The sequence below is a fragment of the Gambusia affinis genome, linkage group LG22 (genome assembly GCF_019740435.1).
Source record: "Gambusia affinis linkage group LG22, SWU_Gaff_1.0, whole genome shotgun sequence".
Classification (NCBI taxonomy): domain Eukaryota; kingdom Metazoa; phylum Chordata; class Actinopteri; order Cyprinodontiformes; family Poeciliidae; genus Gambusia; species Gambusia affinis.
In genome coordinates this window covers 13,236,807-13,258,881 of record NC_057889.1, presented here as the reverse complement: position 1 = coordinate 13,258,881, position 22,075 = coordinate 13,236,807, and the positions used below count along the sequence as shown (strand labels likewise).

Sequence of the window (22,075 nt, the reverse complement as noted above, 5' to 3'; positions counted from 1 at the left end):
CTGAGACAGCGGAGAGTAAGTTAAAGTTTAGGGTTGAATGGGTCTTTTGACAAGCTAATCATGCCAATAAATTAGCTAGAAAAATTACATAATGACAGCAAAGTCAATGATATGAGGTGGCTTTGTACACAGAGTCATGTCCCATATTCCTTTATCTACTTTTTGTAAAAATACATTCAAAAAGTTATCAATGAAGGTTTGTGGGGTCTCTATTTGATTTTTTTAACAACTTTTATTGTAATGCAGGATATTAAACACTCCCATATACTAATTATTCTTCTAGTATTTCATTCGTGTTTGAAGGACTCCAAGCCAAAGAAAATAATTTAAATAAAAAGCTTTATAAGAGCTTCCAGAAAGAGAATTTGCTCTTTAAATTTCTGAACAATAAAGAAATAGCGCACACAGATAATACAATTGCCATTACTTCTACCGTAATATCTAAATAGTAAGAGATTACCTGCATGTTACATCATGTGTCACGAACCTATTAATAAGTAAAGAAGTGACCACAGCAGACTCTCTGTCACCAAGCTGAGGAGGAAACCAGCTGACGTGTACAGTGGGCCTGCAGGCATGCATCCTGCTCTCACACATCCTGAAAACACACACATACTCCGATGGTGGCATCAGACCTTTGTGCCTGGCTGTAAAAATAAGGAGCTTAGCCCGTCTCCCCTCTTCTTTTCACATGAAGATTCCTGCAATCGCTTCACACGTTGCAGCCCCTGTGCACACATATGTCTTCATAAACACCCCGACACATACTTGCACGCAACTGTTTGTCGCCAGGCCACCTCTAAAAAGAGACTGCGCGTTCGCTTTTGTCTCGCATAAACACACAATACGTACACTTCTCAGCCTCCGCTCTCTGCATGGCGAGGTGCATGGCCAAGTTGATCTGTTTCCTGCCATGTAAATGAGTCTTCCCATCATAAGCTATTTGGTAGGCAAAAAGGCTGGCTGTTTTAAACCACCCACTGAGCAAACCATGGCCACGCGCTACTGACCCCTCTATGGAGCCACAAAAGCAAGCGCAAAGGTGCACGATAAAAAACACACCTGCTTAAGATAAAACAATTAACAAGAAAATATTTAGAGGAAAACTGAACAACCACAGAAGAGGAATCACTGTAACTATTTAACAAAGATTGAATATTTCAAAAACTCCCAGTAGCCAAGAAGCTGACCTTTTCTGAATATGTCAGATATGTTTGTGTACTAATTATGACACATAAATGCTCACAGTAGGATAAAAAGGCTACATTTTTGCAGCATGTGCACAAAAATGACACGACAGTTAAAATAATTTAAATCTCTAATGTTTGTCTATTGATATTTTGATCTGCAGAGTGTAAACATAGAATAGACATCACCTAAATTTCTGAATAGTTTGAGTATTAGAGGTCCACTGTGCTGAGCTCAGAAAGCTGGTTGATTAGTCAGGCTATCTACTGAAACAGCCACACTGTAGTCAGCTGCTTAACAGACATCCCACTATCTGTGAAACTGGGACTAACTGTGTTTTATGCTCACATAGAAAAAATGTACCTGCTTTGAACTAAACATAAGTAGTTGAGGCGAACAAAATGTGATACATTTCACTACTTTATTGTCATTTACCTTTTTCTAGTACAACTGAGTAGGTGGGGTTCATTAATTTAACTTGGACAACCAGCGAGGTAAGAGATATTTTTTATTGGGAAGGTTTGATCAACTGCTCTCCAAACTGTGCCTTGGTAACTTGTGCCCAGACTCCCAGTTACAAGACTCTCATCCCATTTGCTCCATCAATCCTCCCTTGCCATTTCCAATCTCATTTAAAGACCATAAAAACAGCACAGAGACGAGGAATCTGTTGTCATCTGTCCATCATAGGTGTTCACGCTGCTTTGCAAAGCCTGACAGATGCATACTTTTAGCTCTCTTGTTGGAATGCATCCCAGTGCTTTGAGTCAATGCTTTGCTTTCATAATGAAATGCTTGATCATTTGGATAAATTACTCATTTACAACTCCACATAACACATCAACATTGCAGCTTCAACGGCCCAGTTCAAACCAAATAAATCGGTGTGCGTCTCAATGGCCATTCTGAGTTATCTCTTTTGTGGCCAAGGATCTAAAACAACACTAACTGCACCTTGGGAACAAAGGATAAAATGCAGCGTGAAATGAAAAGAGATGCAGGCAGGAAGAGGGAGTGGGAAAAAGCTGGACAGAAAGAGAGCGAGAGTCCTGTGGCTCATTAACCTGGGAGGGATGGGGGAGTTGAGAAAAAAAAGAGAGGGCAACACTTTCTGGCTAATAAGCAGAGCCATAATACAGACAATGGCCCATTGCAGAAGAAAAAAGGAGTTGGAGGGAAGAAAGGGATAAAAGAAGAGTTAAATTAAGAGAAGATTGCCAAAAGCAAGAAATTTTAAAAAAGCCAAATCCAGCTGCATCCTGGGGCGTGTCGCCTATCCGTACAACTCAATCTTACACGGCCGCAGAGAGGTGATTTAGGTCACCGGGGTCTCAGTAGTGCTTTTTTTTTTCTACTAATGATCGAGAGATGAGCAGGGATCAGTGACACCCTCAGCCAACTAAGAGCCTTACACAGGCTTTGGATGAATCCACGAGATGAAGCACTTGAGGCTGGATCCTCAGACCCGCGGGTTCTGGAGAGAGATGGACACAGGAGGAGGGGGGGGGGTGATCTGCAGCTGTCATTGCCCTCCTTCTGGTTCCTTTATCTGATTGCTTGTGTCACATGCAATCAGACAACCTGTGCGTCCACATGTCTTCCCGTCTCCCTCTATCTGTCTTCTAATTGTCTTTTCTTCTCCGCTGCCGGCGGAAGGTTAATTTCAATCGTGAAACGCTCGCTGCTGAAATCTGCTGAGCGATTATGCCACAACTGATAAAAGCCGAACAGTGATGATAATAGATTTGGCTTTTTCTTTTTTCCTTGCTCTTCTTTTTAAATGATTACAGAAAATATGGACAATCAGAAAGCAATTCTGTAGTGAGTAATTTAACAGCTGCTTTGAATACCTTTTTCCAAACTCCATTTTTGTGGTAAAATATTCTGCTGGAAAAAAAAAACTGGATTGAACACAAACATTGAGGTGATTATATCTCACAAGCAATCGTCAATAAAATTCAGCTTAAGCTGCATAAGGCATGAAATCTCAATTGAAATGCAAGTGTTTGTAATCACAAACGCTTTTACATTTCAAGTGTCAATATAATATGTATTTTGGCAGTTTCCATTTCATTCACATTGATACAGATTTTAGTGACCGAAATGCTAAGGATAGTGGCAGTAACATTGTGAGAGACGCTAAAATGAGAAAATCTTTCTTTAAATTACAGAAAACTGTACAAAAAATTAAGGAAATATTCTTGTGCTGCTATTTGTATAACTTCCCTAAGCTTATTAGAGCTTTTATATGTAGTTGATTAGCTTAAACACTGTTTTTTAAAATAACATTTTATACACCAAATAGAAAATCAGGTTGTATGAGGCTCAAATCTGAATCTGATTAGGAGACCTTTCAAATGTTTATCTCATGCCAGCCCAACTCATTGTCCCTTTACAATAATCTCACATGCCTTATGTGTCTCTTTAATGAATATTATGGTTTATAGTTGGTAAAAATAAAATGTACAAAAAAGTGTATCACCTCGTTTTGTCATTTAGAGTTCAGAAAACACTGCCTAAGCAGAGAATGACCACATCCAACTAAAACTGTATCTTTGGTTTACTTGGTTTGGTTTATGTGACTTTGGATAAGCGGTAGTTAATGGACGAATGCATGGATTCTGATTTTGACTGATTGTTTTTTAACATAAGGATTTTGACACATAACAGACAAAATAAAAGGCAGGTGCTTTGTCAGAGGAAGTAGCTTTGAATTTCAAATGAAATTAATCTATTACAAGATTATCACCATTTACTCATTGAGACTGATTGAAGCTGATTAGGGAAAACTGACAGAACCTCGGTCTCTGGGTGTTTGTTGAATCTCTATTATCAACAGCGTTGCACATTTCCTGTTACTCCTACATTTGTAAACTTCTCTTTGGTGACAATTGTATTTCTGCTGGGGTGGACAGCTGGGCAGCTGCTTAGTTTGCACATGCCTTGGTCTGGCTCTGGACACTTTCCAATCATTATCATGTCTTTAGTAGAAGACATGCAATTTTATCAGATTGTTGCTAAGCTCAAGAAAGTGTAGCAAAGTGATCAGAGCCAATCAAGAGGAAATTGACCAACGTCAATCTTTTGCAATTTAATTGATGTATTTCTAGTACTATCAAAAGTGTGCTCTTTGTATAATTGATGCAAATTTATTACTCCTACATTTGTAAAGTTGACTTTAAGTGACTATTCTGCCATTCTTGAGCTACACCTGCTAGTGTGGGCACCCTGCACAATTTTTTGTTTGTCTATATCTTGGTCCATCTGCAGACAAGGCAGAGTTTTCATCCGAGTAATACCTGTTGATGCATATTCCATACTAAGGGTCATGGATAGCAAATAATTGTATTCATATCTATTAGAGCAATATTCAGACTAGAAAATGTCATGTGCCATTCCAAATATATTTTTGGAAGTGCATGTTTAGTTAACTACAGGCCATTTTAAAGATACTTTCTAATTAAGAAATATTACTTCATAGCTAACAAAATTAAGCAAGTGTGAAAAAGTTAAATATGATTACGGTGGCTAAAATTTGAGTAACTGTATTTAGCGCAAATACTCTTAATCACTACAAAAGTGATTGTCAGAGATGTAGCCTATCATGAATTAAATCACCCCATACCAGAGCTATACGTCACCTGATAAACAGGTAACTTTTAAAAAAAGATAAATATTTTTAAATTAATTAAAATATATTAATATACACTTGACCTATTCAAGCTTTTCAGCTCCAACCCGAGACTTTAAAGCTCAATGGGATAACATTATAATGAAAATGTACTTACTCTGTGTCAGAGTGGTAGTTGAAACACTCAGGGAGGTACAGGTCGACTAAATCCATGTGCGCTCTGCTACCATACCCCGAATAAAATAATAAATTACAAATGCTTTGTTTTCTTTCTCTCTGTATTAGCACCTTTCACAGCCTAAGTTACACCTGCCCTTCAACTGTTTGTAAATTACAGTTTTACTGCTTGGGAACTTTCTGTCTCCATCTACTGCCCTCTCCTCTGCCGAGTCTCCCTCTCAGCTCCGCTCATGGTCCGCCTGTCTTCCTGTCACTCTCACTTCTCACTAAAGCTGCTCCCCGCCGCCTTTGTAGTCTGGACGGACAGTCGTGACTGAAATCTGCGAGCTGCCTGTGACCAAAGCGGCCACTCCATCGCGCAAGCTGATTGGCTGCCCTCTAAGCCAATCAGCTGCGCTCATAGCCACTTAGGCAGGTGGATGTGAGTGACTTGCTGTACCTATTTAACAGGTTTAAGCTGTCAGCGTGGGATCGTAGATTACAACTTATCAGGCACACAAATAAATCCAGTTCTCTAATTTGCTTTAATTAGAAGATTTTCCATCAATTGCAAAGCTAAAAATATTTACACACACAATTCACAACTGATTTTTCACAGTTTATCAATGATATGTTTTAAGAGGGCAGTATTATGTACTTCCCAGTCATATTGTGCCACTTTATAGAAGTTTGCTTAGCCACTTTTTACCTTAGAAGATGAATTATTTGTGTGTCTGCTCTCAGAGAAATTTTAAATTAAATAACAAAATTCTGATTTAAATACAGCACATACAAAAGGCATACACCTAGGTATTTAGCAAGTCGATTACGGTAAAGTTTGGCATAAGTAAGCACAATTGACCACTAGATGGCGGTAAAGTGCTTACAATATGATCCTGGGTAGGTGTGGAATCTGCACCAAGACGTATTTCGCTGTATTCTTTTTGTCCTCCAAAGTTAGACTTTCAGAATTCCCAGGCAGAAAAACTACAATAATTACCCCTGAAGTTGGGATTCAGACTGGGAAAATCAGAGACTGCCAAGCAACCCTGAGTTTTGATGGTAGTTTGAATGTGCCCCTGCACCTATATCAACTCTTTGGAGAGACCTATATGTTATGACTTATGAGTCACATAATATACAGGTATGCAATTGGCCTTTTTAGATTAATTAAGTGTTTCTGAATTTAACTTAATTTTAATCTGATGAACTGACATTTGAGCTGAAGCTCAAATGTCAGTCTTCTATGACCATTATGGTGTGGATAAATCTCATAGTCACTACATAAATTTATTTCTTTAAAGCTGTTTTACTTATTTCTTCATTAATTCACACATGGAAAAGAATACAATTATTTTGAGATGCATGCATTAATACAATTGAAAGAAAGTGCTGAAATATGTGTTATTATCATCTGAGTACAATTAATATGTATATTGAGCAAAGTTAGCCGCTATCCACAGTAACAGCACATAAACAAACATATGGACATCCACATTCCAAACCACATTAACGTAAATTCTACTTAAGCCTAAACTGACTTACCCGCTGCTGTTATCTGAGATAATCAGCTATGGCTCAGTGCCTAACATGATGCCTTTTTCCTTTCACTCACAAAGCACACGTGCAAACAAAATGGGAGGCAGAGAGTCGGCAGAGTCCAGGTCAGCAGGTGCAACATAATGCAGCATTTTTACAGCGCTACTCACAATAAGAAATTGTAAAATAAGATGGCATCACCAGAAAAAAAAGATATTAAGGCTATCGCTGTTTACTGTAGCATTCCAGTCCATTCACAGAAAAGTGTTTATTTACGGAGACACGCTAAGCAAAAACTTGCAACCAAACATTAAAATTAATTTTAAAATCCAGATTTGTTCCACTTTCTTTTGAATAAACATTCAAGGCTGAAACATTGACTTCGGCATCTGGATACGAGTAGAATGGGATATTAATTCAGCTATTTTTGATCAGGAAAAATCTTGTGTATCAGTTAAAATTAATTCAGTGTAAGAATGAGTTACAGAATACATTTCACTTATATTTTCAGTAGAATAAATCTCAGTGTGTCCAAATATTATCTCTGATGAATTTTGAGCTAGTAACCCACACCACCCTGACCGAGATGTCAGGAAATCTGAGATGAGCTGCTTTGTTTTGTTCAATTCTTTTGAATGAAGAATGGACCTTTAAACTTTGTGTCTTGAGTGTAAAAAAACAGAAGTTTTCCATCAATTAAATGCAACAATCATTGCTAATATACAGTCAAATATATCCTATGCACTTAGACCAAAGTCCCAACTCTCTACTTTTAGACTTTATGAAGCAGCATGACACATGTATTCATTTGTTGAAGCTTGTCTATTTAGGAGAATAACGAAGGATTTCTATTTAATTTGCTCAATGAATATGTCTCAATTTTGTTTTATAAACATTAACCTATTTCTATAAATTTATTTCTGAGAATTTATGTAAACATCTAAGTCATTTAATCATTTTGGATGCATTTCTGCAGAATTTTCTAGAATTTTGCAAACTTTCAGTCACAGTTGTGAGCAGCAGAGTGCTTTTCCTGCTAATATCAGCCAGTCTCTTTTCTTTACTGACCAACATGATGCTGTGTTTTCTGATCTTACTTCACAGGGCTGAAATGACCTGTGCTAATCTTTTGCTGAGTTGAAGGCCGGACCTCAGAGTGCGTGCAGTGAACTTTATCTCATTATGCACCTCAGGAAACAACAACATCAACCAACCAAAAAAGTCATAACAGCTACATGCATATACGTACTGGGAATCAAGTATGAATGTAGTTCATTACAAAAGCGTTCCCACAAAGTTCTTTTGTCGTATTTTGTATATTATTTCACAATGCAACTGGAACATTCTGTATATTTTGTTAGGATTTTATTTGACATACCAACAAAGAGCAGTTATATAGTTTCTATGACCAGTTTTTGCTGCAGATACGGCCATAATGGTGTGTGTGTACCAGCTTTGAAGGGATTAGATGGAACTAGAAATTTTTTAAAGCCTTGAAAGTAAGCCAACTAAGAAAATAAAATTATTTTCCTTCCCATTTACAGTTATGAACTGCTTTGTGTTGGTCCATCACATAAGATACACAGAGATTTGTGGTTTTAACGTGACCCAATCGGAAAATGATCAAGGAATCATAAAAATCATAAAGAATCATACATGCCCAAACACAAAGGCATGGAAAACAAAAGAGAGGAGCATTTCACAGTAAGCATTTCTTTTATTTTTTTATTGGAGCCATAAACTACAAGACTGACATGATTAGAGAATGATGATAAAATCTACTACAGTAATTGCATCACATAAAAATTATCTCCAGAGAAATCCTCTTCTGTAAACCATTTTTGAAATTTTAATGCTGACATTAAAATGAAGCGGCTCTGATCTTCTCAGAGGCTCTTGCCATCGACAGTCAGGTGCTGTTTATTTCCACACAGTTATGCAGAGGAAATAAACTCACCGACCGAACTTGCAACAGATTAATTATATGATATTACCAACTTCTGATTTCCTTGTTTCGACAAAATAATTGAGTTTCACATATAACAGCAGGGGATACTAGCCATCAGCCTGAACTAGGTCATGTAAGAGAAAAAACTCATCCGACTAGGCTTTTATTTCTCCATTGACATTTTTATAAATTCATAATACAAAATAACTGGGTTTTTTTGCACGCAAGCAATGTGATATAAATACAAGTTAAATATTTGCAAGGGGTTCCACTATGCATGTTTTGATTTAGAGTCTGATTCCAGTGACCCCCGCTTAGTTGTGTTGGACACCGATGCAGAAGATGAAACAGAAGCAAACACATAGAGTAATAAGGACGGTTTTTTTTGTTAGAATAATACGAAGCCTATTTATATCTCTGATCTGATTGGTTGCTGGGTTAACTGGTAGGAGAGGAATCATGACAAGTCTGTCTACCTGGGAATCATTTCAAGAGAAAGTAGCAGCGATGCAGTGGTTCTCCAGGAAACTTGATAAGAACACAGTGTATTAATCAAACTGTATGCTTTTTGCAAAGAGTGGATTCAAATGGTCCCTCAAAGTCAATGTCCAGATTTAATGAAGTTTGGACATTCTAGTCTGCTCTGATCCTCTTTCACAAAGCTCTTTCATTAGCTCAAATGCTTTGCTGCGGCCACATGGGACACATACAAACAAAGAAGGAATTTGATTACAAGAATAACAAAAATAAGTAAAATATAAATGGATGCTACATTTGGTGTTACCAGATACATGTGGATGTGGAAGCTTGTTTAGGAAAGGGTCGATTCTGTCACAATTAATGATTTGTAACAATTACATGTTGCTCTGTAGATCAATAATGAATCTGTCAGTGAAAAGTCTAACTAGTAGCTATAAACATACTATTGAGGAAATAGCAACCTAAACCAGGCGAAAAAGAGAAAAGAAGCAGAATAAATCACAGGGGACGAATGACATGAAGCAAAGCAAAACTCCCACCCCTCCCCAAAAAAACCCAGCACTGACATACTCTAAATGCAATGAATGGAAGTCAACAAGGATGGCTGCTGCTAGACATCAACAATGTTTTTACACCGAGGCTGAGCTGAAGACAGAAGCTCAATTCCAGCTCCGGAGGGAAGCTGTCTGTAACAGGGCACCCAGCTGCCAGCTATTGACCCCATATACCAGATGCATGCATTGCCATCTGCAGAAAAAAGAGAAATGTGTGTGTGTGCGTGTGTGTGTGCGTGTGTGGGTTTGCGTGTATGCGTGTGAGCATGTATCTGGGTGTGTTTTCACCCTTTTTCCTCAATCCCTACACTCACAGCCACTGATTCTCATCCTCCGGGGACAGCTGTCGCATTTGCTTCCCAAACCGGACAGTCGCCCTGCAAGTCCGGCTCCACCAAACACTTTGGCATTAGCCTCCAAACTAAAGAGCGTAATTTGGTTAGTTTATGTCGGACTCTTAGCCATCTATCAATTACTAGGATGGTGGAAAATACTATTGAACACCACTGTTCCACTGCCCCACAAACGATTTCGAATATTTCCTGGAAGTGTACAGAGAAACAAAAAGTAAAAATAAGCTGAAGTAAATATGTTCATGAAGAACATTTCAGAAAAGTGAGCTGTCAAGACATCAGTTTAAACAGGTTTAAAGGCCAGTGAATAAAAATAAGGCTTTATAAAAGTTTTTTTAAAGTATTTGAGTTAGGAGAGGCCCTGAGGTGCCTGGGAGTCAGGAAAAAAAAAATAAACAAACAGGTCATGAGAATAAACAATATCTCGAATCTATACGGTGTTCTATTTGGTGGCTCTAAATAGATGGATTGGGGGGAAATGATCCACAAACCGGCCGACAGATGAGCACTCGGGCCGAGATTGGTTTCACATTGATCTGAGGCACACAGCATAGGGATCTAGATCTCCCTCGCTCACACATACATCCACGGCAGAAACCCTAGAAACCCTCTGAGAGGAGCCTAAAGAAAAACCACTGAAATGTCCCTCAGATCTGCTGGGACTTGCTGCTGCTTCTCCACGGTGGGTCAATGGTCCTCAAATGGTTTTCACTTCTCTGTGCATCATACAGTCACACTGCAAAGGAAATGCAGGAAACCTTATACGCACAGGAAGGCTTTCAGGCAAGCTGGATTTCATGTGGAGAAATTTAAGCTCATTTAATGACTATCTGAGACCAGGAAGCACACTGATGAATCCTTATTCAGCTTCAGGCTCGTTCTGTAATAACTTGACTGGATTGCCCCCTAGAGGAGAAATTCTTTCTATTAAAGGGACAAAGTAAGTGCAGCTTGATCACAAATGATGATGATTCATCAGAGCTGAGAGTTTAACCCTCAGCTCTGTCGTGCGATCCGGATATATTGCCTCTGGCAGTTGCCCGTCTGGAGGCCCTCTGGGTGATTAGTCTATGTAACCAAGCTTCTCCTAACAACATAATATGGATTACGGCAGCAAATACCCTTCATATTCTCAACAAGCAGAATTGGATTAAATGGTCATGTGTTGGTCATCTTGTTCTGCCCCTTTTCTTCATATGGTGGAAGCGAAAGGAACAGTTCCAGACTCATATTTCATTGCCAACAGGACCGTCAACTTCTCAGTGAAGCCTGGTCTAAAACCGATTTGAGTCTGCAAATTATTCACTTCTCTTCAGCTAATAAATATTAGAATTTTTTCAAAGACAACTATGTTTTCTAAAATTGTTGCTTTTTACAAAATAATTTCAAAAATAGAAATATTACCTTGTTTTCTCAAAGCTTTGTGTGCCATAAATGATGCATTAGGGGTTTGTCGTAATTATTATAACCACAAAGATTTTGTATGCAAATATTAAAACATATGGCACGCATAGCATTTCTTAAAACTACATTTCCACCCTTAAATACCTGCTTTACCCCCAGTAGATAAAATAACACAACAGATTAGAACATTGTTACTCAGAAGTCAGAAGGAGGCTCACCCACTATAAATCTTGGGACTCCTAATTTTTAAAGTTCAATTAAGCACCCCACTGAGATTGTAGGAAATGTCTGAAGTCTTAAGAATGAAGACTGTAAGTTCTTATGAGTTTGGAAAGAGAATTAATGAGGTATCAAAAGAATTTAAAATCAGTAATTTCCCTGTACTGAAAACAGTCTATAAGTAGATTCCGGCTGGGTAAAGGAAACTGTATAGAGCTAAATAGAGGACAGTCGCCCTGCAAGTCCGGCTCCACCAAACACTTTGGCATTAGCCTCCAAACTAAAGAGGCTTGCTCGACACGTCTCCTTGTCGAGCAAGAAAGTGTCTCTGTCAGGCTTTCTGCTACTAAGTCTGTGTGTTTCTTCTGGATTTGGTGTAGGCAAAGTATGACTACAAAGAAGTAGCTAATTTAAAAAATACAACCTATAAGTACTATCAATTGATTTTCACTACAACAAGAGGATAATGCCAGTGTGTCAGCTTCTTGCTTACTTATCAGAGCTGCTTTTTCACTCCTGCACCTGGTTCCCAGACTCGTCCCAGGTAAGGAGCCACCACTGCGGGTCCAGCACACACACAGAATCCTGGGAGTCAGCACCACACATGTTTAATGCTGATGTCAGGAGCTCTTCCAGACACTTTCACATACCCACACTCGCACAGAGACAATGTACGCGCACCCGAACTCATCATATCACTTTTATCTCCACAGGTGGCAAATTTAGCCCTCTGGCTCAGAGTCAGCATGTCATGGCTGAACAAGTCAACAGAAAACACACAGAGACAGAGGAAAATAAGGCAACTTCTATGAATCCAGCCCCCGGCTTCCTTTCCATCTGCCCACCTTTTTGATGACTGTCAGCAGCTCCACTGCTCATCTTTTGCCGGATATTGTCCCGCTCCAGAAAAGGTAGTAAAAGCTGCATCTCTACAAAGATTAGATTATCACTGGAAAGTAAATTCATTTCTACAAATCAGTTGAAAAAAGTGAAGCTCACAGAGTGACACAAAGTGTCTGATGAGCCCCATCAGTTAAATCACAGGCACGTCTCAAAGACCCAGAAACTCAGATGAATCTAAACCTTCTGCCTTCCAATTCTGAAAAGACAGAATTAGCTATATTTGAACCAAAACCTCTGAAAAAGAAGCTGCTTCTTCTTCGCTGCTATTAACATTTAAAGTTTCATTAGTTTTGAAAGTCCTCCTACATCTGCTCTCCTGTTTCTTTTTATCTGCTCTCTCTTCTCAACAAACAAACAGAGAAGTTTCCCTACACTCAACAGATATCTACCAATTCCTCAGTTATTACTTTTTTTGTATTTGGGCTACTGAACAACAGTCCAGCGCTTTGGCTCTTTTCCCCAGTTAAAAGCCCAAAGGGAAAAGAGGGCCCATAATGACATTGTTTTATTATGTGTACTCCCCAAACTCTTTAAAAAGCATTTCTTCACAATCCTATCAATCCCAGACTGCAGTTACCTATCCCTGTTGCTTGTGCATCCTTTTTGTAAACTTTACTTTTTCCTTCCACTAAACCTTCCACTAATATGTTTATCTTACATCACTCTAAACTTTTCCAACTCTCAAGTTGGCAGTTTTTCCCATGGTTTTCCAGCAAACAAAATGACAATAAAGGCACTATGCTATGAAAAAATACTGTCCTTTTATGTACTATTGCTATTTTTTCATCAAACCTATTTTTTGTAATTTTTTTATTAGCCTCAAGTAGTACTCTTTTCATTAAAATAAAAAAACAATAAACACTTAAAATAAATCACTTTCAATGTAAATTAATGTATTATTTTCAATAAATAACCAAAATAAATTTATTTATTTTACCCTTGTTCCTTTAAATCTATTTGTCCTATCCATGATTCTTTTCTATCCCTCCTTCTCTGTCTCATGTCATTAGATTGATTAGGTTCTTTATGGTGTGCCACTAGGATGTTTCAGTTTTTCGCCCTGGCTCTTCCTTCTGTTCCCTCTTCATAGTGCTTTTTCAGGGACCACCACCTTCTGGTCATCCTCTCACCCAGTTAGCCTGTCCAGGATGGCCTACTAATTCCCAGCCACACCAAAGGCACACCAATCAAAAGTTAATCATTTGCAAAATTACACATATTGCCTTCCGATTACACATGCATAACAATCAATCTATCAAAAGAAACAGACGAGGAAGAAAAAATGTTCTGGACAGTAATATTTGGTGAGGTTTTTTTTTTGTTTTTTTGTTTTTTAGATACAGCACACTTGGACAAATGCTGCTGCAGATGCATTTAGCAGCTGAACAATTTTGCTGAAGTGCTCACAAAGTCACATATGAAGGTTTTAAATTAAGTGTGGATGGGATAAAAAGGCAGAGTTCACCAGGGTTCAAAGTAGATATTTACCCACAAAACACACGCACACAAACCGCTCAAAGACAAACACCGGACTGTTTCTAAGCAGACAAGAGCAAAAAGAAGAAGAAAAAAAAAAGACATCAGTATATTAGCTGCAACTGAAATAAAACCCACATCTGCTCTTTCTGGTTTGCTCATCTCACAGCTTCTGCTCGGTACTTACTGTCAGTTTCATCCACTGGCTGGTCGGCTGTTCAGTGGCTCTGCTTTCCAGCTGCAGTCAGTCGGTCTCAAGGACAAACACTCCAGCTCTCCTCGCCTCCGGTCTCTGTAGCTCAGCGATGCAGCAGCGTGCACACAAATTCATAAACACACACACACACACACACACACACAGATTTCCCCCCTCCCTCTTTCCATCCTCTCAGCATCTCGCTCAGATCCAGTGCTGAGTTCACCTGTCCCGGTTCGCTCACAGGGGAGTCCTGAGTGAGCGTGTCAGACAGAAAGTGTGTCTAAGGGAGGGAGGGAAGGAGGGAGGACCCAGCTGAATGCTCCCCCCTTTAAATGCGGGGTGGACCGACAGGCAGAGGACACACGGTGCTCCTGCTTCTCTCTGGATGCAGTCAGAGGAGGGTTTACTGTTGCAGCCCTGCTAAAGATGTGAGGGGGGAAAAGAAGGACACAGAAGATTCTTGAATTGTATTTTAGGCAATGTTGAGTCAGGGTGTGTTTTATTAGAGCTGGAAATACTGAGAGCTTAGGGTTAATTATCTCATGAAAAAGGAGGAAGGACGTAGGGATTTTCTGGTTTTAAAAAAAGGGTCAAATCTTAAATGAGACCACGGTAAAAAGTTATTTTCACCATTTGACACCATAAATTGGGTCAGGTATTACAGACTTTGAGTAATTGTTGGTGTTTTTTTTTTATTATTATTTTAGCTAGCAGTTACAGTATATGAGGTAACAAAAGTTCTTGTTAGATAGGGAACCAAACAAACAAGCCAAACAGAAATTACACCCAAATGTTCCTTTAGGGTGGGTTAAAATGTTAGAAATAGGCCATTAGCAGCGTAACACTTATTAATCCTTAAAGTCTAGTTGTGTGCGTTGAGTCATTGTCATATTGGTAAGCAATTGAATTTCCAGTGTGAAGTCCAGAGAACTTTGAAGGGGGTTTCCTTGTATATTTTGCTGCTGTCAAGACTAAATAACAAATCTAAAATAATTAATTGAAAAAAACTGAACTCTAATCAAGGGGACACATGTAAATCCACTAAATGACACAAAAACAGATTTAGATAATTTTTTATTATTATTATTTTTCCCGTTTGTGGAGAAGTAAAAACTTTCTAATGACACAAAATCCTCAATTAAATCAATAAAATGGATTATTACAGACATTCAGATAAATCTGCTCACATTAATGTAAAGTATACCATCTTCATTACGATAAAAAAAGCAACTTAAAAAGGTTGGTTGAGGTATGGCCTAGTCAAATATTTGATTCAAAAACTCTTGTGCAATCTCAGAGAAAAAAAAACAAAACAAAAAACATCTCTGATCAACGGTCCAACCCGTTAGTGGCTCACACTCAGAATGAGCTCAAAGACTCAACAGTCTGCCCTTAAACACTGAGGTAACATGTGATCAAGCTTCGCCGTCAAGTTCTCCAACGTGGAGAACTCATTTCTACCCATTACTGTCACGTGTCTCCATCCCAGATTTTGTAAAAATTTCCCCAATATGGGGAAAGTTTGTCACCACAACCATTTCATTCTTGCAGCTCGCAGGACTTTGGTTAAGAATCATCCTGAGGAGAATTTCATCTGCCGTTCTTCTTTTTTTTTTTTGCGGTATCTCAGAGTCCAGGAAGCGGCAGATCAGTTGAAACCTAAACCTGCCCCTTTGGGTCTCTGTGTGGCCCGGATGGGTTCGGTGATACCCCTCCCCTCAGGGCCGAGTCCCATCCCCGGGCTCCAGCCCATGCTTTGCAACATGCGGCTCCCCAAGTTCGTGTCAGGGATGGGAGCTGCGTTTTCTCCAACCACACCTGAGAAGAAAGAAAATGTTTTAAAGTCAGCAAAAAAAAAAGGCATATTTAAAGTTTGTATGGAAAGGAAAAAAAAAACACAGCAAATCAAAAAGTCTTTTCAGAACACAAATAAAGAAAAAATAAAGATTACGACTAAAAAGGAACCTTAGGAAAAATAAGTAATTGTTTTGTGTCAGAAATCAATACAGAGATTGTTGGTACCTGTGGATCAAACGTGAGATTTTACTTTCATGAATGTTTTGTATTTTTGACACAGAATTGGCATGGCTCAAAAAATTGGTGGGTGCTAAACAAGTTCCTCTCAATAAATTAGAACAATATCACGAATACATATTTTTTATTAATTCAATTCAAATAGTGAAACTCTGACAATATAGATTCATTGCAAACAGTCGTGATTTCAACATTTATCCCTGTTAATTTTGCTGATTATCCCTGACAGGTTTCTAAAGTGTGACAATTATAAAGTCATTAATATGTTATAAGAAGGATAAGCCAAAAAGGGTGTAGCTAAGAAATCCAACTTCTCGCAGAAGACTGAATCAAAGCAAATTAATAGAAAATTGAGTAGAAGGAGAAACAGTTTTTTTTTTTTTGTTGTTTTTTTTAAATGCTCTAACAGCATATTCTTCCTGCAGCCCCAGGAAGAATATGATACCAAATGCATTCAAGAGTTTTGAGGCGATTCAGAAAATGTAAAGTTCAGATGGAGTCAGAGCATAAGGAGTCAGCCACACACAAATGTATCCGGCACATGAGCTACAACTGCTATTTTCCTTATAGTCCGAGCCACAGACTGGTCACCTAAAGTCCACTGAAAAGTTTGTAATCCTGGTTACTTCAAAAGTTAAAACCCCTGCTGTTATCTCACAGATTAGGCATTCGGTCTTCCTTGTTTGTCCGGCCTTTCTGCAAACCTAATCAGGTAATTGACTTAGCCACACTTCCTGTCGTGCAACAACTACATCCGGAGAAGTAAGGACCAGCTTCCGCCTTGGATAATGGTCTTGCTGTTCTCTATTTTCTAGGAACTTTGCTTTAGTCACAGAGGCTAATTACTTACTGTTTTAATCCTCTGTTTGTAAGCAGGGCTGAGTAAAAGCTTCTCACTCCAGGGTCTCCAAGTGATCTGGTTGCAACTAGTTCCCCTGTCATTACCAACATTTGCTATGTGTCTCATGGCCCAACTCCCAATATTTTTAGGTAAAAAGACGCGAGACAAGACGCATAGAGATCCGTGAAAGGAAAAGCCTATCAGGCATAACATAACAGGAGTGTGTTTCCATTAGTTACCTGAGGGAACAACGGTACCTAGAGGAGCTGCTTTTCGCCTCCGTTTGATGTCGCCTGTGCATAGAGAGCCGAGGTGTCCGCTGGTCTGCCTGCAGAACAGGTGGGTGAAACAAGAACGGCTTTAAGTTTCATCTCTGACAGCATACAACATGAAAAAAAAAGGTTGAATTTATCTGGACATCATATGTTTTAAGTTATTCTCACCTGCTTGCTGTTTTTACCGAACAGCTCCTCCGATGCCCTCTGTCTGTTCGTGGATCCCAGTGCAACTGCAGTGGCAGGTAAAAGACAGAAAGAAAAAAAGATAAAACTTCATCTTTTAGGCAATCTGAAAGATTCCAGCGATACATCTAGATTTTACTGCAGCAGTGGGTGAAACCCTGAACTTAGCATTTCGACCAGTTTGAAACATAGCTCACCTGTCCATGGTCCCTCCTTGAGCTTGCGTTAAACCAAGGCCTGATTAGGAAGAAAAGGTGCAATTAAAACATCTGGATGATAAACTCACTGTTCTTGTTTCAGAATTCAAATTATTTGATGTACATTTTGAATGTAATGAATGAATTTATTGCATTTCTACAGCAGGAAGGCTTGAAACCTGGAGACTGGGGGAAAAAACTCTAAGGAAGGAAGGACATGAATCAAAAGAAAAGGAAAGATAAATCAGGAAAGGACAAAAATATCTTTGCTGACATATGTTATTAATAATTTGGTCATATTTCCCAATACAAAACACAACCCAAATTCCTCTACAAACATAACTTTCAGAAGGGTGACAAAAGAAAATTAAAAACAAGAAAGCAAATAAATAAATAAATAAATCAGATATAGTAGCAGGTGATAACTCACTCATGGGGATCTTGGCTCAGCCTTTCGCTGAAGCCATGACTGGAGCTTCCCGGAAGCCCCGCTTCGGATCCCTGCTGGTTTCCATGGAGACGACTCAACCTGGCCTGGAACCCTGTCCAACATCAATGCAAGTTTACTAACATCAACTCACTTTTGATCTAATTTCATTTGGCCAATAAGATTAAACTAAATTAAGAATTCATCTTGGATTCATGCTTTTTGGCTTTTAAAAAGGGTGCTCAAGTAAATGGAAAACTAATTTAAATGTATTTTCTTCCTACTGAGAGATGACAAAAAAGAACAAAATGATTTTTTTTCTAGAATAAGTAATACATTTTCCACTTTTTTTTTTAGTTTGTTTTGCTCCGTATTGGTCAAGAATGACATAATGAAATGCATCTTTAAGAGTCCAGCAGTTCATAATGTACCTCTCTGTGCAGCGGGGCTCAGGAGAGGAATGGATCCTGAGAGAATGCTGTTGAAGACCGGGTCGGCGAGGTCCAGCTCCTCCGACGCCGCCTCCCTCTCCCACCAGGGAACCACTCCTGCTATCCCACATGCACCACCGGGCCCAGATCCGGACGCCGGTTCTCCCTCACAGAACCAATCACTCTGTTCATCATCACCTGGAGCGAAGATAGAAGCAGTGACCTCCCAGGAGAACTAAAATATGCCTGTTTGGTTTCCCACACAGTTACTGTAATAAACCAATGCTTTGCATAATTACATTTCCAAAGTTGTTAGTTCTTTTTTTTAAATTATTATTATTATTATTTTGGCAATTTTCAAACTAGATAAAAAAAAGTTTCACCATCAACTGCTGGCAGATATTCCTGCAGTAGTTGGGATATAAATATGGAAACAGTGAAAACTACAGATTGGAAGGATGAATGTGTCTAATAATTAAAGGACTCATGGAATAAAGATTGGGAATAAATCTATTTGAGCTTTTTTTTTGTACTTGTCCAGTCCAGGAAAACACTTATAACTTACATCAGAGGTTATTTACGTGTTGTTCCTCTAAAGGAGAGATTCGGATTAAAACCTAGAGAAGAACAGGATTATATACACACCTTGCCTCCCCTCATCGTTAGTGTAGAGGCCACCATCACTGCTGTTACTGACGCTGCTGGTCTCACTGTAAAAGACAACAATAGGTCATTAAATGTGCAGTTGAAACAAAGTGGATGGAAAAATAGTCAAAATACAACCCAGATCTAAAATTAAACTCTCGTCAATAACAGAAACAAAGGTGGGAGACTTGAAAATCCGTTGAAATGGTAAAAAGAAAGCCAAAACACTAACCACCTGTCACTCATGTCCTCATCTGAGCCCTTTTGCTCGTCCAGCTCCATCTTCTCTTTAGATCCCTCTTTTGGTGAAGACAGAGGGTCTTCACTCTCAACAACCACCCCTTCGTCTGCAGCTTCCAGCCCCAGTCTTTGCATTGCCAGTTTTCTCTTCTTCACACGGTTCTTTTCTCCTACAGACCCCAGCAGGCCACCTCCACAAAGCTCCATGGCGCCCCTACTATCGTTACCACAGAGTCTGTGCGGCCTGCTGCCGACACGAGCCTTGGGGACCGGCGGGGGCCCGAGTAGGATGGAGGAGTGAGGTTCCGGTTCTACCGGCGGGTCCACAGCCATACGTTTGACCTTACGCCGGCGTCTAAGGCTCCGAGTTCCCTCTGCTGACCCCAGGACGGCCAGGTCGTCGGGCCAAATTGGCCGCTTGCTTCGTCCCAGGTCGGTAGCATGGGGCGGTCGTCTTTTGGGGCCAAGCTGGTCATCAGAGTCGCTGTTGTCACGGGCGTGGCTGTTGGCAGCGGAAACACCTCCTGAGCTGGCACGGTAGTCCTGGTGGCGACAAGGAAATGTGACACGCTTGGTAAGTTGTGAGACGTTGAAGGGTGCTCGAATGGCAGCAAGGATAGATCCAGTTCACTGTCTAAAGATGAAAAGGATGACGCTGGAAGCAGCTGACAGTGACATGAGTAGAAAATCTTAAGTTTATCCAAGAGCTACTCTTACTTCATTTAGATCTGAGTTGGAAAACTGAAGCAAAGATACAACAAATACCCACCTTTTATGAATCAATTTAGTTATTCACATCATACAGGTTAAGTATAGATTTGGGTGCTGTGCATGCTTTCAGAGGACACAGCTCAAACTGCAGAGCCAAAGGGCCGTAGTTTATTATGTACCATAGCATCACTGACAAGAGAACATTTCTTAAAAGTTTTTCAGGGCATTTCTTGTAAACCCAATGGTATCTGGCTGGGCACAGTGTACTGATCCCTTTTGTATGGGTGCACAAACACATTTATTATTTCAAATACAAAAGAAAACTGCAACATCCAATTCATGTTAAATCAGAAGCGTTTCATGTCTTTATTCTTTGTGAACACAGACCGATGATTGAATTAACTATCTGAAAGAGAATCTTGATTGGTTTTACTGGGCTCTTTAGAGAAAAGATTAGAGTGCCTGCCTCTCATTGACTAATACTGCAAAATATGACCTTGCACTGATCAGTTATTGTCTAAACAAACAAAAATAAAAACACCTGTGGGATCCACTTGGGAGTTGCCTGACTAGTAAAACCTCTCCAGCAGCCAGGACACACCCTCAGCCTCACCTTATGTTCCTCCACACTGGACTCTGAACCCTCACTGAGGTGGCCCGTCTCCCAGGGCGGATGGGGGTTGTCTGAGCGTCGTTTCCTGCCCCTCCGTTTCCGAGCTTGTCTTTTCAGCAGACAACCCACTGCCAGCGCGTGGTCCCCCCCGTCGCCAAAACCACCCCGGGCAGCTTGCTCCGAGCTCTCCTCCAGTGCTGACACCAGGTCATGGACCAGCTCGTCCATTGTCCGGTGAAAGTGCCTGGGAAGGAGGGCAAACGTTGAAAAATGATGATTCACGTTTGTTTGTCTTTTACAAACGTAAACACTTTATATGTGAAGATAAGCATTTGCTTTGGGAGATACAGATACATTTTCTCTCGGATAATACCCCCATAAACAACAAACAGAAGTGGCAATACCTTTTATTGACTATATTTAACGGTGACGAACAAAACAGCTAAGCACAGACAAAACAAAAATAAATGACATTCTTTATCTCGAAGAGGGATGGTTTAAACAATAAGCACATTGACTGTTACTTACGTTGTAACAGCTGCTAGAAATATATGAAAACGCCAGATGTTGTTTGCGGCGTTTCTATAAATTTACAGCAGATCTCTTATATCGCCAGCGGTTTTACTACTTAGCTTCGTAAGCTAGCGTTTTCTTGTTAGTTAGACCTGTCCACGTCAATAAACTCATATGAAGACACAGCTGCTTCATGTCTAGCGAGCAATAAGCGTAAATACACAACTGATTGTTCTGCTGTGAAAATCGCCGTCAAGATAAACAATTAAAACCCCCTTTGACATTCAAGAAAGCTTCGATGCTAGCCTGTTGATGTAGCTAGCCTGTGTGCTCTGCAACCAGCTGATCCACGCGAGTTCAATGAACGTGAGCAATGAGTTATCCTACGTCTCGGTGATTTTTAAAGACCACCTACCAGCCAGTTCCCTCTTTGCCGATGGTTTTTAGGTGACCTTCACGGAACATTAAAGCCACCAAGTGCCAGCGGGTTATTAGCCAGAAACAAAAAACAAACAGCCAGACTCCATATCGACACAAAAGCTAACAGTCAGTTAGCTGGATATACTACAAGACTCGGTGCTGCCTTCAGGTACTTCGGGAAAATGGAACATCAACATTGAAAGGCATAGAAAGATTTCATTGTTACTTACTTAACAAAAAAGTTCAAAATTTGAATTCCTTCTATATGAAAACATGATTGTATATATGTTGGCGCACGTATATATTACTCTGTATGCTAAAAAACATTTAATTAGCTATGTGACAAACAGAAAAAAGTGAAGGCAATTTGGAATTTGGACTAGAATGTATTTACCCGCATTAAACACCAGAGTGAGCTGTAGTCACGAGTTTTCCCTCCACAGTGTTAAATACTGAAGTAGATAAATTGCGGGTTCGAACCTGCATCCT

The 22,075-nt window shown here is 39.6% G+C and overlaps 2 protein-coding genes across 7 annotated transcripts in view; both read right to left on the bottom strand.

Moving 5' to 3' along the window:
* The window catches only part of LOC122824959 (estrogen-related receptor gamma-like), a 39,199-nt gene extending 24,936 nt beyond the window's left edge, over positions 1–14,263 (bottom strand). Inside the window, exon 1 of one of the 4 annotated variants that reach the window (XM_044105929.1) lies at positions 14,042–14,263. Coding sequence is in view for 3 of the 4 variants with exons in the window: in XM_044105926.1 (XP_043961861.1) it covers positions 4,977–5,032 (56 nt within the window). In the remaining variant the exon portion in view is untranslated. Of the gene's footprint in view, positions 1–4,976; positions 5,325–14,041 lie in introns of those variants that run through there. The other 3 variants (XM_044105926.1, XM_044105927.1, XM_044105928.1) reach the window with 3 other exon arrangements.
* Positions 14,264–15,114: 851 nt separating this feature from the next.
* gpatch2 (G patch domain containing 2) lies at positions 15,115–21,788 on the bottom strand. 3 transcript variants are annotated; one of them, XM_044105924.1, is made up of 10 exons: positions 21,582–21,788; positions 20,654–20,897; positions 19,325–19,872; positions 19,090–19,154; positions 18,445–18,642; positions 18,017–18,128; positions 17,587–17,626; positions 17,372–17,436; positions 17,168–17,256; positions 15,115–15,871 (listed from the first exon to the last, which is right to left on the bottom strand). In XM_044105924.1, exons 1-10 carry the CDS (start codon positions 21,629–21,631, stop codon positions 15,702–15,704), a joined length of 1,581 nt encoding a protein of 526 aa, XP_043961859.1. In that variant the 5' UTR covers positions 21,632–21,788; the 3' UTR covers positions 15,115–15,701. The 3 variants fall into 3 exon arrangements, with proteins under 3 accessions (XP_043961859.1, XP_043961858.1, XP_043961860.1); XM_044105923.1 differs by having other exon boundaries at positions 19,322–19,872; positions 21,582–21,786; XM_044105925.1 differs by lacking the exon at positions 21,582–21,788 and adding an exon at positions 21,182–21,519.
* Positions 21,789–22,075: the final 287 nt, after the last annotated feature.